The 14,069-nt window shown below is 44.9% G+C and overlaps 1 protein-coding gene across 3 annotated transcripts in view; it reads right to left on the reverse strand.

Annotated features, from left to right (window-relative positions):
- SCN8A (sodium voltage-gated channel alpha subunit 8) overlaps window positions 1-14,069 on the reverse strand; it is a 62,683-nt gene that overhangs the window by 27,236 nt on the left and 21,378 nt on the right. For 2 of the 3 annotated variants that reach the window (XM_041400342.1, XM_041400340.1), the window contains exons 4-12: window positions 13,255-13,344; window positions 11,207-11,335; window positions 8,167-8,258; window positions 4,387-4,608; window positions 3,960-4,023; window positions 3,299-3,440; window positions 2,441-2,647; window positions 1,892-2,179; window positions 220-579 (exon numbers count right to left, since the gene is read on the reverse strand). In XM_041400342.1, coding sequence (XP_041256276.1) covers window positions 220-579; window positions 1,892-2,179; window positions 2,441-2,647; window positions 3,299-3,440; window positions 3,960-4,023; window positions 4,387-4,608; window positions 8,167-8,258; window positions 11,207-11,335; window positions 13,255-13,344 — 1,594 coding nt within the window. Of the gene's footprint in view, window positions 1-219; window positions 580-1,891; window positions 2,180-2,440; window positions 2,648-3,298; window positions 3,441-3,959; window positions 4,024-4,386; window positions 4,609-8,166; window positions 8,259-8,395; window positions 8,488-11,206; window positions 11,336-13,254; window positions 13,345-14,069 lie in introns of all 3 variants that reach the window. The other variant, XM_041400341.1, reaches the window with a different exon arrangement.

Consider the following 14,069-nt stretch of genomic DNA (forward strand, 5'->3'; position numbering starts at 1 on the left):
ACCATGCTCAGAAGACCAGGCTGGTCAGACCATGCTGGTCAGACCATGCTCAGCAGACCAGGCAGGTCAGACCATGGTGGTCAGACCATGCTCAGCAGACCACGCTGGTCAGACCATGGTGGTCAGACCATGCTCAGCAGACCACGCTGGTCAAACCACACTCATTTGACCACACTGCTCTGACCATGCTTGTCTGACCAGACCACGCTCAGCAGCTACCTCGGGCAGGATGCGGCCCCCAGGCATGCTGGAGGGCGGCCCTCCGATGAGCGACACGACGCCGTTGCAGTCCACGGTGCTGTTCCTCTTGATGCTGCGGCGCAGCGTGGGGAAGATGCGCGAGGAGCGGCTGCCCTGGCTGTAGCCGCTGTAGCCGCTGTAGCTGCTGCGCCGGTCGCGGCCGCGGATGGGGATGAAGAGCGAGTCCCTCCTGCCCTCGCTCTCCTCCACCGTGCTGTGCTCGTCGTCGGCGAACTCGTTCTCCGAGCCCGGGTCGCGGAAGCGCCCCTTGTAGCTGAAGATGCTGCTCTTGCTGTTGTGGCGGGAGAGGAAAGGGGAGCCCGGGATGCTGAGGAGAGACTGGGGGAGCAGGGGAAGGACAGAGTGAGTGGAAGGTGGAAGAGTTATTTTTTAAGGTGGGGAAATTATTATTTAAGGTGGGAATTACTATTTCGGGTGGAAAAATTATAAAGAAAGGCCTCTCAAAATCAGGCCTTCTATCTCTGATTTTAGAAGTCATTTCTTTCTTTTAGAAGCCAATTCTTCTTTCTTTTAGAAGCCATTTCGGGAAAAATTATAAAGGCCTCTCAAAATCAGGCCTTCTATCTCTGATTTTAGAAGTCATTTCTTTCTTTTAGAAGCCAATTCTTCTTTCTTTTAGAAGCCATTTCTTCTAAGCCAAGCTGGCATTTTGCATTTCCCATGTGAAAGCAATCCCGTTGTGAGCAGTTTGTTAACTAATTGTTAAATGTTAACTAATTGTTAAAACAAATTTATTGCTGGGTCACAAACAACTGGCACCTGTGTAAAGTGTTTAGATAGAAACTACACTGTTGGACTTAACTCTACACTGTTAATTAGAAAAATGGAAATGATCTCTCACAAACAAGGGTTTGAGTGACCAATCCGTGCATTTTACAACATTTACAACTTTTATTAACCAATAAGTAATTGGCAAGGATCTACTGACCAAGTGGAGTGCCACACGAGGTCTGTGAAACGGAATAAAAACGGAGTTAGGGGAATAAAAACCAGCTTTTTCCACCATGAAGGAAATGGAGTGCCGTGTGCTTTACCCCCACAGTGAGGAGGATGGGCACAAAGCCCTGCTGGGTGGTTTCCTACAATCACTCAATGGCTTGGTTTGGTTTGAGAGGGACTTTGAAGATTGTCCAGTTCCACCCCTGACCATTGTGCCTTGTCCAACCCCTGGACACTTCCACGGACGGGGCAGCCACAGCTTCTCTGGGCAACCTGTTCCAGGGCTTCCCCACCCTCACAGAAGGGGAATTTCTTCCCAGTATCCCATGCAGCCCTGTCCTCTGCACTGGGAAGCCATTGCCACTTGTCCTGGCACTCCAGGTGCTTGTGAATGGCCTCTGTCCATCTGTTTCCCTCCCTCTCCACCCCTCACTCCTTGGCTGCACCGTGAGAGCTGCTCGCTCCTGGCTGGTTGAGCTGTCTCAGTGGAGGAGTTACCTGGCTGGATTCTTCAGGAATAATTCCTGCCAGGGGAAGTGTGTGTGAGAGTCATCAACTCGGGCTCTAAGTGTTCTCCTGACCCAACACAGTTTAGGACAGCGGGCAGAACCCTTGAGATGCCAACAGGAACCTAAAGCAGAATATTATCCTGACCCCAACCACAAACATTAGTGAAGGAACAGAAAACTACCTGGTTCATGATGGAAAACTTCCTTCCCAGCCTGTTATCTGGCAGCCTGAACGCCTTCCTCCTCATGCCATCCTCGGATTCCGACTTGAACACCTTCTCATTGTCACACTTCTCATCTCCTTCCGACAGCTCCTTGTCCTTCCGCTTCTTCCTCCTGTTCCGACGCTCCTTGGCACTCTTGGAACTGAGCTTGGAAATCTCCGAGGAGCTCCGAGACATCCTCCCCCCACCATCATCCTCCACAGCATCTTCAGACACCGTCCCTGCCGAGGTGACCATGGCAGCAGCCTGAGGGTGCAGGCAAAGGAAGGAAAAAGAAATCACATCTTTCCACCATCAATGCTCCATTTTCTGCTTGAAGAAAGAGTTTGGCTTAATGCGATTTTGGGGCAGGATTGAGATGTTTATTCTCTCCTTGGAAGACACTTGTGGCCAGAATTTCTTAGAATTTTTATAGTCTGCTTGTGAAGGTAGTAAAATCAGCTTCTCTGGCAACCTGGGCCAGGGCCTCACCACCCTTACGGAGAGGAATTGGGTTTTTTTTCTCACCTGTGCTTCCTCCTGCTGCTTTTTCAACTGTTCCAACATGGCCTTGAATTCTGCCTCCTTCTGCTCTGCCTCCTCCAGGGTGGCCTGGTTCTGCTCCTCGTAGGCCATGGCCACCACAGCCAAAATCAGATTCACCAGGTAGAAGGATCCCACAAAGATCACCAGCACAAAGAAGATCATGTAGGTTTTTCCTGCCGCTCGTAAAGTCTGAAAGTGGAAAAGAATGGCAGTGGGATTAGAAAAGGGGAAAAAAAGCAACTTCAGGATTCCCTGACATGAGATGCAAGAGCTGATCCCAAGTTTCTTGACCTGAATTTCTAAGAAAATCCAACAGTGCTGAATATTCCAGAGCTCAGCACTTCCCCTGCACATTCCTTAGCCATGAACACAAAAGGTGACATCCACCTTCTTCCCTTAAGGGAGCATCCAAACTGAAAAGAATTCAAAGGCACAGTGTGAAACCCAATGCTCAGACTCCCTTAAAACAAACCAAATCCAGAAAAAGCTGCTTCAGCAAGGTCCCCAAAGCACCCTCAGGTCAGGAGAAAACTCTGTGCCCTCCAAAGAGCCTGAGCACCCTCTGTGAGCAGAGCTGAATGCTCACAGCCTCCTGCAGCCAGTGCTGAGTCTCCTCCTGAATTAATTCACAGCTCAGCTGGACCCACCATCCCTTCTGGACCTCAAGTCCAACTCCTGCTGACAGGCAATGTCCCCTTCCTCCCCCCAAAAAAAACCTCACTGTGGAGCTTTACTTGCACTCTTTTCGAAAGGAATAAAACAAAGCTTCTCACATTTCCCTTCCCCGTTCTACCCCCAAATCCTCCCCACGTACAACACCAAAGGAAAGCGTTTACTCACTAATTGATACAAGTTTTCCCAAAAGTCCTGAGTCATAAGGCGAAACAAAGCCAGGAAAGCCCAGCTGAAGGTGTCAAAGCTCGTGTAGCCGTAGTTGGGGTTCCGTCCTGCCTTCATGCACGTGTACCCCTCTGGACATTGGCTGGGGGGGGACAACAGCCAGGTCAGGGCTCTCCCTGCTCACTGCCACCACTCTCCCAACAAAAGCAGCTCTTTCCACATCATTTAAGGACAGCATTTCAGGAAAGCCCTGCTCTCCCCGTCCTGTGGAAACGAGACACTGCGAGGTGCAGCTTTTCCCTAAGCCTGAGCCCAAGGCAGGAGCTTGGGCCAGAAGGGTCTTCAGAGCTGAAGGTCGGGGTGGAAAACCAACAGCACGTGGCAAGTTCACATTTCTGAGCCTCCATCCACCCTTCTCTGATTGGATTCAGAGGGAAATAATGTCACTGGCAACCACTGGTGGCCAGAGCTGCCCCCTGACAGGGAAAATGTCCCTTACATTGCATCAGCAATGGATTCATAATTAGGTTAAGAAATTTGAAACCTGGTGAAATAACACCAGAACCAACAGAGGAAGCAACAGGGAATATTCCAGAGGTTTTGCCAGATTTAGGTAACATCAGGGACAGCTGATTGATTGTTAATGAAGCTCAACACTCACCCTGCATCTGAGCTGTTACCACAGAGCAAAGGGTCGGGGGCGCCAGGAATGATGTAAAAATTTGCTAAAGATGAAAAAGAAGAGGTTACATTCACACACATATGGAGTTAGAGGATTTAAGAGACTATAACACCATTAAAACCTTCACTTAAAAGCTCCCCAAAAAGCACTGCTGAGAAATTTATGAGTAAAAATATATTTTGGACTAACTATTTAGCCAAAAGAGCACATCCAAACCCTTCCAAAGGATGAACTCAACTAGGAACATCTCAACAAGGTCAGATCCAAAAAGAAAAAGCCCTGAGAAACTTCTGCACATGGGGTTTTCACTGTGAAAACCAGACACAGCACAGCATGAAACATGTTGGAATTCCTGCACTGAGCCAAGTCAGGAGGTTTTAGGGAGCTTCAGTGTAGAAATACCTACACATATTGTTGGTGTATTCCTCCCAGTCAAAGCCCCTGGAGCCATTATCCAGGAAGGTCTCGTTCACATTAATTGGCCAAATCACACACTTGTTCCTTAAATTGCCCATGAACAGCTGGAGCCCAATGAGGGCAAAGACACTGAGACAGAAAACCGTCAGGATCATCACATCCGACAGCTTCTTCACGGACTGGATCAGGGCACCCACGATGGTCTTCAAGCCTGTGGAGAAGGAAATAAGACTAGAAATCACTCCTGCAGAAGGAAAACACGCTGAAAATCCAGATTAATACAGTACCTTAGAGTGACTCTGTGGTGGGAAAGGCTGTGGCTATGAGTGGTGGAGGTTCCTGGGATTTCCAGCCAGTACAACACTGGGATGGAGGCAAGGATGGGTCAGAACAAACCAAATCCCAACATTTGTCCCTGAGAGTGCCTGAGCCTCGTAGCAGGACTGCAGAAGGTGGGGAATCAGTGCTCCTCCACACACACAAGGTTTGTCAAACGAGGATCAAATTGGGATTTGCTGCCACGAAAATCCTCGTGGACATGTTGAGCCGTGTTCGAGCCGAGCTCGCTGGCACAGGCTGCAACAACTCACAGAGATCAAATACCTTTAACTCTCCACGTCTTGGGTTTCTCCTGCTCAACTGAACTACCTCAGCACTTCCCCTCCCTTGCAGGAGCACAATCTTCCCTTTCAGAGGTGGCTTTGGTTACAGCCAGGGCAGGGCTTCACCCACAGCGTCGGTGCTTTGGGATTTACTGAGGCCACCGGGATCATTAACAGGCTCAGGATCAAAAATAAGAAATTCCCAAAGGAATCCTGCTGGTTTCCTACACCATTCTGGTCTGTGAGAGGCAAAACTCATGAGTGGGGAGAACTCAGAATCAGTTTTTAGGCGACGGGTCTAAACTAGCTAGAATTCTGGATGCAGAAACAGCACGGAATTGGGTTCTTTTAGTCACTCTTTCTGGTGTGAAGTAGGATGATTCTGTGGTTTATAAATGAGCAGTGAAGGGAAGAAGGAGAAAAAAAAAATAATAAATCACTGCTGGATTTGGGGTCAGTCAGATCTAAGGTTCCAGCTGAGACCACATGAACATTTTGCAATAAATCCTGGAGCAGAAACCTTGGTCCCTTCCAACCTCCTCCTACAAAACCCTTGTAAGCCAACAGAGGTTAGACCCATCCCAGGAACACAAACCTTCCAAAACAAACAGTTGCAGCCACATTCCTTATAAAAAATCCTATTTTGAAGTGTCATTTACCCCCACCACCCAAACTTTCCATGGATTTTCCAAGACAGAGCAGGATTTTGCTGTTGTGGCAGACACATCACCCCCAGCACCTCTTGCCATGCTCATCCCACGGCTCTGCCCTGCACATGCACCCACGGGCACCAACACCTGGGCTCCTGCTTTTGGGTGCTGCTCTCTCTCAGGTGTGCCAGGAGAAGTTTGGAACCAGGACAGGACTGGCAGCAGGACAAACACAACTCCAACAACTCCCAGCTGCAGCCACCACCCCGTGCTCCGCGGGTCCAGGTTTCCCTGGATCCTGTGGAATGCAGGTGTGGCCCAGGTGTGTCCCCACCTGGCAATTAAAATATAAGAACTCACGTGCCAATATGGAAAATTTCTTGAGACCATCAGGGTTTCATACAGGTTTTCCAACCAAAAAAAAGGGATATTTTGGTGGTTTAGCTCATGGGAGTCACAGTTTGCCCATGTCACACAGATCCATAGAATTTTGTCTGTGGCGTGTCAAATTCTGGTGGTATTTCCCATTTTTATCTTGTCTCAAACACATCTTAATCCCAGTTATTGACACAAGGTGTAGATGGCACTCAAAACACTAAAATGAGCTCCTCAGTAGCTCAGCACAGAGTTAAAATTCCCATTCCATGTGCTGAAGCAGAAAGGGAGCCCCTTTGTATTTGAATATTGAGTGCATTCTAAAAATCACCTTTTCCTTGCAAAATGACAGTGGTAAAACCCATAAAGAGCACTTTATGCTTTCAAATTAAATAACCCAAAGGCCAATTATTCAAATGCTTTAGACTCCTCCTGCTGTCACAAAATGGAGGGGGCCAAGATGTGTCCTGCAGAAACACACTTGGACAATCCTCCCCCAAAACCCCCAAGTTTTTGCCATTTCAGGTATGATCAGTGTCCCCAACACCCAAACAGGATCCCCTTGGCTATGTGTGGCAAACCATCCCTTTTATTCAATCAAAATACGCAGCAAATTGTCCCTCTGATAAAAAATTACATCAAAAATGTGCTGAACTTAGCAGGGCTCAGCCCAACCCCTGCCGTTTGAAACAAAACTCCTTAAGTTTTGAATTCTATGGAGAGAATGATCCAAAACTGAGCTGTTCTGTCCCCTCCACGGGAACACAAGGCATGCTGTCACACAGCCAGCAACCAGCTCCTGAAAGCTGCATCATCTCCACGTTGCTACAATTAAGAAAAGCAGAACACAGGCAAAACTGGTTTTAACATCAATGCTTCTCCTCTGAGCACGCCAGAGCTCTCTGGAGCAGGCTGAGAGAACGACAACCACCCCTCAGACCCACTGCTGACAGCAATTCCCAAAGGTCTTTTGCTCTTAAACATCAATATATATTATTAAATATAGATATAAAATATCTTAAATATTCCAGATATGAAGGAAGGCTCAGTAGGAGCATCAGTCCAGCATGTTCTCACTGGGTGCAAGGAAAGCAGGTGCCACATAGCAGCATCACAACCACCACCACCACCATCATCATCATCATCATCATCATCATCATCATCATGCACAACAGGCAGGTACAGCTGATGGGGTTGGCAGTCTGGGATGGGACAAAAGGGATGTGCCCTACAACTCAACAATTCTGAGACAGAACCGGCACTGCAGGATCAGGGAATGCAGGAGGGAACAAACCACAAAGGAACTGAGGCCAAAACTCATCGAGGAGTGAAAGCAAAAAGCTGAAGATGTCTGAGTGCCTGTAAGACCTGAGGCCTGAGCTTAACCTCAGAATTAGGTGCACTTTTGAGAAACCATGGGCATGAAGCTTTTCTGTACAAGAATTCAGGATCAGGAAGTGTTCCAGGCCAGGCTGGACAGAGCTGGGGTTAAACTGGTCCAGTGGAAGGTGTTCTTGCTCAGGGCAGAAGGTGGAACAAGATGAGCTTTAAGGTGCCTCCCAAACCAAACCAGACTGGAATTCTGGGATTCTCAGTCCATAATGTCCCCATGGTGTCCCAAAGGAAGGGCCACTGCTCACCCTGTGACACCCAGCTGAGTTACAAGTCCAGCAGCAGCTTTGGGAAGGGTGGTCCTGACAAGTCCAGCTCTGGGGTCGCACAGGAAATGGGCAAAAAGGTTTTAATCTTAGTTGGGTTTTGCTCTGTTGCTTTATAAAATTATTCCTAAAGCAACTCCAAAAACACTGACAATAACAGGGCGAGTCCCTGAGGCAGAAACTGCTCAGCCCGAGGAGGAGCCTGATCCTTTTCATCTGGAATTAAACTTTAAAGCCTGGCTTTAGTCTCAGAGATCAGTACGAAATGTGTGTACAGACAGAAAAATATGGAGTAACAGCCTGTTCATCCCATAATTTGATGGCCCAGGAGCCTGGATTTCAAACTGCTTTGTTACACAGACTGCAAATCCCATGCAAAAAACCCCAGTGCCATTTCTGAGGAATGAGCAGTGCAGGAGGGGAGGGGAAATACAGAGAGGAGACACACACACAAGCCCAGCCTCGAATGCTGAATGGTTCTCACCTGGAATTACAGAGATAGTTTTCAAAGCTCGGAGAACTCTGAAAGTTCTCAATGCTGAGACATTCCCAAGGTCCACAAACTCTGTGACATATCTGCAATGAGGGAGGTCACACACAAAAAACACCATGACAATACACACACCAAAATCAAACAACAACTACAGACAAAGCAATACGTCACTCACAGGGGCCTGTACCCGACAGCTAAACACCAACCGGGGCCGCCTTACCTGGAATTACAGAAATAGTTTTCAAAGCTCTCAGAACCCTGAAAGTGCGCAGAGCTGAAACATTGCCTAGGTTTACAAACTCTGTTATATACCTGCAGAATTAAACCAGAGTTAATGGCACCGTTGGGGTCGCCTTCCTTTGCATAAAATTGTCTGCTTGTAGGAAACAGCTTGTGATTTAAAACGCTTCAGAAGTGGCATTTGGAAAGAGAGAGAGAGAGAGAGACAGAGGTGCGGGGGTAAAACGTGCTTTAAGTCTCTCTGCTCCTCAAGCAGCTTGCCCGGGTACATGGTTGGATATCCATCCTCAGCTGGAATCATGGAATGTCCTGTTGGGAGGGACCCCAAGGATCATCCACTGCAGCTCCTAGTCCTGCACAGACACCCCAAAAATCCCACCCTGGGAGCAGCTCCTGGAGCTCTGGCAGCCTCAGGGCTGTGCCCATTGCCTGGGCAGCCTGGGCAGTGCCTGAACCCCCTTGGGAGAAGAATCTTCTCCTGATTTCCCTCCCCTGGCAGAGCTGCAGTGCTTCCCTCGTGTCCTGGCCCTGGTCAGAGGGAGCAGAGATGGGAGCTGCCCCACAGGATGAAGCTGCAGCCCCCAGTGAGTCTCCCCTCAGTCTCTTCTCCAGCTGAACAGCCCCAGAGCCCTGAGCCACTCCTCCAGAGCCTGCTTTGGACCCTCTCCAACAGCTTCAGATCTTTTTCATGTCATGGTGCCCCAAACTTCACACACTCCGAAGGAGAATTTGGAACTTTGAACCTCTGCAGAAGAAGGCAGTTGTAAAAATGCCAATTATTTGAGATTTTGGTGACATCACCCTGAGCAACTCGGGCTGGGGGGAAATGTCCCTGCCCAGGGCAGGGGATGGGACTGGATGAGCTTTAAGGTCCCTCCCAATCCAAACCAATCCATGATTCCATGACTGTACCTCAGATCAGGGGTTTCAGGTACATTCGCTTCACTTCATGTTTTTAAGAAAACATAATCATCTTCTGCTTTGATTAACATCCTTCCATTTAATTAGCATCCTTCATTTTAATTAGCATCCTCCATTTTTAATCCTTTATGCTTCAGTGTCTGTTTGTGAGCCACAGGAAGGTTTGATTTTTCTCCCCCAAGGTACACAGGGGAGAAGAGGCTTGGGGCAAAGTAACAGGAATTATATTTTTATTATATTATAATATTTAAAATATTATATTATATTTTACCCCAGCTTACAGAATATTTCCTCTGTGCTGCGTGGGGAGAAACTTGGTATGAAAAAGCAAAGAAATGCTCAACAAGATTTCAAGATTTCTCCTGCTGCAGAAAGGCCTCAAGGGCTTTAAAAAACCTCTCAGTGTGGTTTAAATGATGCCCTTGACACAAAAAGAATTGTACAGAGCCTACAGGTAAAGCCTGGCCTCTGGAAAGGAAAGGGTTACAGACACCAGTGAGGGATTTGGGACATTCCTTGCAGACCAGTGCCTTAAAACTGGTGGGATTTGGTAATTTCTGGAGAAATGAAGGGATTGGTAAGTGCCAGGTGGGATTTGGTCTGTGTGCAGCCACACTGGGAGCTCACACAGATCCTCACCTGCTCTGGGGTAAAACTCGGGTTTTGGGAGCTCCTGGGTGTTGGTTTTCATGGACAACACTCAATTCTTTGGTTATAATTTAAATAAACAACTGAAAGGAAGGAAAACGCGAAATCTCGGGAAACTCAACAATCTTGGGCGAAGAAAAATATTATTAACTATTATTAAATATTATTAAATAAATAGTAAATATTATTAAATATTATTAAATAAATATTAAATATTATTAAATATTATTAAATAAATATTAAATATTATTAGATATTATTAAATATTATTAGTGCTCTGAAGCCTTGGAAATGCAGCTCCTGAGCCTTCCTCTGCGATCTCTGCTCCATCAGAATTTGGTGAATTTGGGAGCCCGAGCTTGCCACATGCAATACTCCCAAAATAAAGTGTGAAAGGGCAAAAAGATTTCTTCACCAGCGACTCAGATTAGCAGTGACAAAGACCACGTGTCCATCAGCAGGACCAAGTCTGAGCCAGGATCAGCTCAGGGCAAAAAAAAAAGGAAAATATGGAAAAAAGCAAGAATTTAGGGTGTGTTTCCTGATGTGACTCAGACAAGCCCATGATCCTCAGTATCAGCCCAACCCAGCACAAGAGAAAAAAACAAGGAAGGAAAATCAAATGTCTCCTTTCTGACCCTGCAGCTTCATGGGTTAAAATGGCTTATTAACAGGTTATTAATGGGCTAAAATGGCTTGTTAACAGGTTATAAATGGGCTAAAATGGCTTATGAACAGGTTATTAATGGGTTAAAATGGCTTGTTAACAGGTTATTAATGGGTTAAAATGGCTTGTTAACAGGTTATTAATTGGCTAAAATGGCTTATTAACAGGTCATTAATGGGTTATTAATGGGTTAATCACAGTCCAGCCTCCAGTCACAGCCCAAGGAAGGAGTGCTAGAGACTGGAATTTAAAGATGTTGGTCCCTCTGCTGATCTGCCCCTCTGGTGAATCACCTCAAACCTTGTATTAATCAAGGAAATTTCCAAAAAAACCTATTTTTTAAATTTTTTTTTTTTGCACTAACAACTCCACCAACTCCGTGCTGCTGCAGCTCAGAGCTGAAATCCCACCAGGCTAAAAACTTCCTGGGACAAACCAAGGGGGTTCATTGAAGTTTTCCTCGATTTTTTTCTTTTTCCTTGTAGAACTTTCCCTCCGGCCAAGGCCTCGTCCCCTCCCTCCCGGCACAGAAATCCCAGGAAAAGCACAACTCACGCCATCATGATGACACTGAAATCCAGCCAGTTCCAGGGATCCCTCAGGAAGGTGAAGCCATCTATACAGAAACCTCTGGCGATGATTTTCACCAGCGATTCGAACGTGTAAATCCCGGTGAACGTGTACCTGCGGCAAGGAGGTGTTGGTTTAGTAGTGGGGGAAAAAAGTGGATTGTGGGTTTTGGTTTAAGTAAAAGGTTTTCAGGGATTTGAAAAAAAAATAGCCTACAAAAAAAAAAAAAAAACAAAAAAAAAAAACTAAGCAGCACAAAAACAAAAACAAAAAAAATCCCATTAAAAAAAACAAAAAATAACCAAAAAATACAATACTCAAAATAAAACAAATTTAAAAAAAAAACCACAAAAAACCACAAAAATCCCTTAACCAGAACAAAAACCAAAAAAAAAAAAAAAATCCCATAAAAAAACCCAAAAAAACCCAAAAAATCCAATACTCAAAACAAAACAAATTAAAAAAAAAACACAAAAAACCACAAAAATCCCTTAACCAGAACAAAAACCAAAAACAAAAAAATCCCATTTAAAAAAACCAAAAAAAAACCCCCCAAAAAAACCCAAAAAATCCAATCCTCAAAACAAAACAAATTAAAAAAAAACACAAAAAACCACAAAAATCCCTTAACCAGAACAAAAACCAAAAACAAAAAAATCCCATTTAAAAAAACCAAAAAAAAACCCCCCAAAAAAACCCAAAAAATCCACTACTCAAAACAAACCAACAAAAAAAAATCGACAAAAAACCACAAAAAAACCCTAACCAGCAGAAAAACAAAAAAATCCTATTAAAAAAAAAACCAAACAAAAAATCCAAACTCAAAACAAACAAAAAAACCCCAAACTCACAAAAAACACAAAAAAAACCTAACCAGCAGAAAACGAAAAAAAAATCCCATAAAAACAAAAAAAACCCCCCAAAAAATGCAATACTCAAAACAGACAAAAAAAATTACCATTAAAAAAACAAAAAAAAACCAAAAAACCCTCCAAAAATCCAACACTCAAAAGAAACAAACAAACAAAAAAAAACCCACAATAAACCACAAAAAAAACCTAACCAGCAAAAATCCCATTAAAAAAAAAAAAAACCAAAAAACCCCCCAAAAAAACCAACACCCAAAACAAAAAAAAAAAAAAAAAAAAACCACAAAAAAACCCCTAACCAGCACAAAACCTCAAAAAAAAAATCCCATAAAACCAAAAAAAAACCCAAAAAAAACCCAAAAAACCCTCCAAAAAATCCAATACTCAAAACAAACAAAAAAAAAAAACCACAAAAAAACCCCTAACCAGCACAAAACCTCAAAAAAAAAATCCCATAAAACCAAAAAAAAACCCAAAAAAAACCCAAAAAACCCTCCAAAAAATCCAATACTCAAAACAAACAAATTAACAAAAAAACCCACAAAAATCCTAACCAGCACAAAAACAAAAACAAAAAAAAATCCCATAAAAAAAACAAAACCAAAAAAACCCTAAAACCCTCCAAAAAATCCAATACTCAAAACAAACAAATTAACAAAAAAACCCACAAAAATCCTAACCAGCACAAAAACAAAAACAAAAAAAAATCCCATAAAAAAAACAAAACCAAAAAAACCCTAAAACCCTCCAAAAAATCCAATACTCAAAACAAACAAATTAACAAAAAAACCCACAAAAATCCTAACCAGCACAAAAACAAAAACAATCCCATTAAAAAACCAAAAAAAAAACCCCCGAAAAATCCAATACTCAAAACAAACAAAAACCCACAAAAAAACCTAACCAGGACAAAAACAAAACCAAAAAAAAAAATCCCATTTAAAAAAAAACACCAACAAAAAAATCCAATACCCAAACCAAACCAAACCAAACCATTAAATAATAATAATAAAAAAAAAATTAAATAAAAAATAAGCCACAAAAGCCACAAAGAAAAACAAAACTTGGGGAGCAATGAGAAGCAGAAGCCCAGGGAGGCCCCGGGCCCTTTTGGGCGGTTCCCGAACTCAACATCTGGGGGCCAGATGTGACCTCCGCACTCACTCGACGTTCTTGGACCACTCGGGCGGGTTGCTGAAGGTCATGAACACGCAGTTGGTCAGGATGGTGCACATGATGATCATGCTGAACACTGTGCGACCGAGTCAAGGAGCAAAGGCGCACACGGGAACGGCCGGGACCCCCGGAGCCCCCGGAGCCCCCAGAGACCCCGGAGCGCCCGGAGCACCCAGAGACCCCAGAGCCCCCGGAGCACCCAGAGACCCCGGAGCGCCCGGAGCCCCTGGAGCTCCCGGAGCCCCCGGAGCCCCCAGAGCCCCCGGAGCCCCTGGAGCCCCCGGAGACCCCGGAGCCCCCAGAGCCCCCGGAGCCCCTGGAGCCCCCGGAGACCCCAGAGCACCCAGAGCCCCCAGAGACCCCGGAGTCCCCGGAGACCCCAGAGACCCCGGAACCCCTGGAGTCCCGGGAGCCCCCGAAGCCCCTGGAGCCCCCAGAGACCCCGGAGCGCCCGGAGCCCCCGGAGCCCCTGGAGACCCCAGAGCCCCTGGAGACCCCGGAGACCCCGGCCCGGGGAACAGCCACTGCCAGGCTGCTCTCAGTGGGTTGCTCCTGGGAAACGAGATTATCTCTATTTTATTTCTAGTATTCATTGTTATTTATTTATTATTTGTATTTTATTTTTTTTCATATTTATATCTTATATTATTTATTGATATTATTTATATACATATTATATATAAATATATTTTTATATATTTTATATATTATTTTCTATTATTTATTTCTTATTTATATTTCATTTAATTATATTTATATTCATATTTTATATTTTATATTATTTATTTATATATATTATATAT

The sequence above is a fragment of the Onychostruthus taczanowskii genome, unplaced genomic scaffold (assembly GCF_017590055.1).
Source record: "Onychostruthus taczanowskii isolate IOZ18803 unplaced genomic scaffold, ASM1759005v1 scaffold178, whole genome shotgun sequence".
NCBI lineage: Eukaryota > Metazoa > Chordata > Aves > Passeriformes > Passeridae > Onychostruthus > Onychostruthus taczanowskii.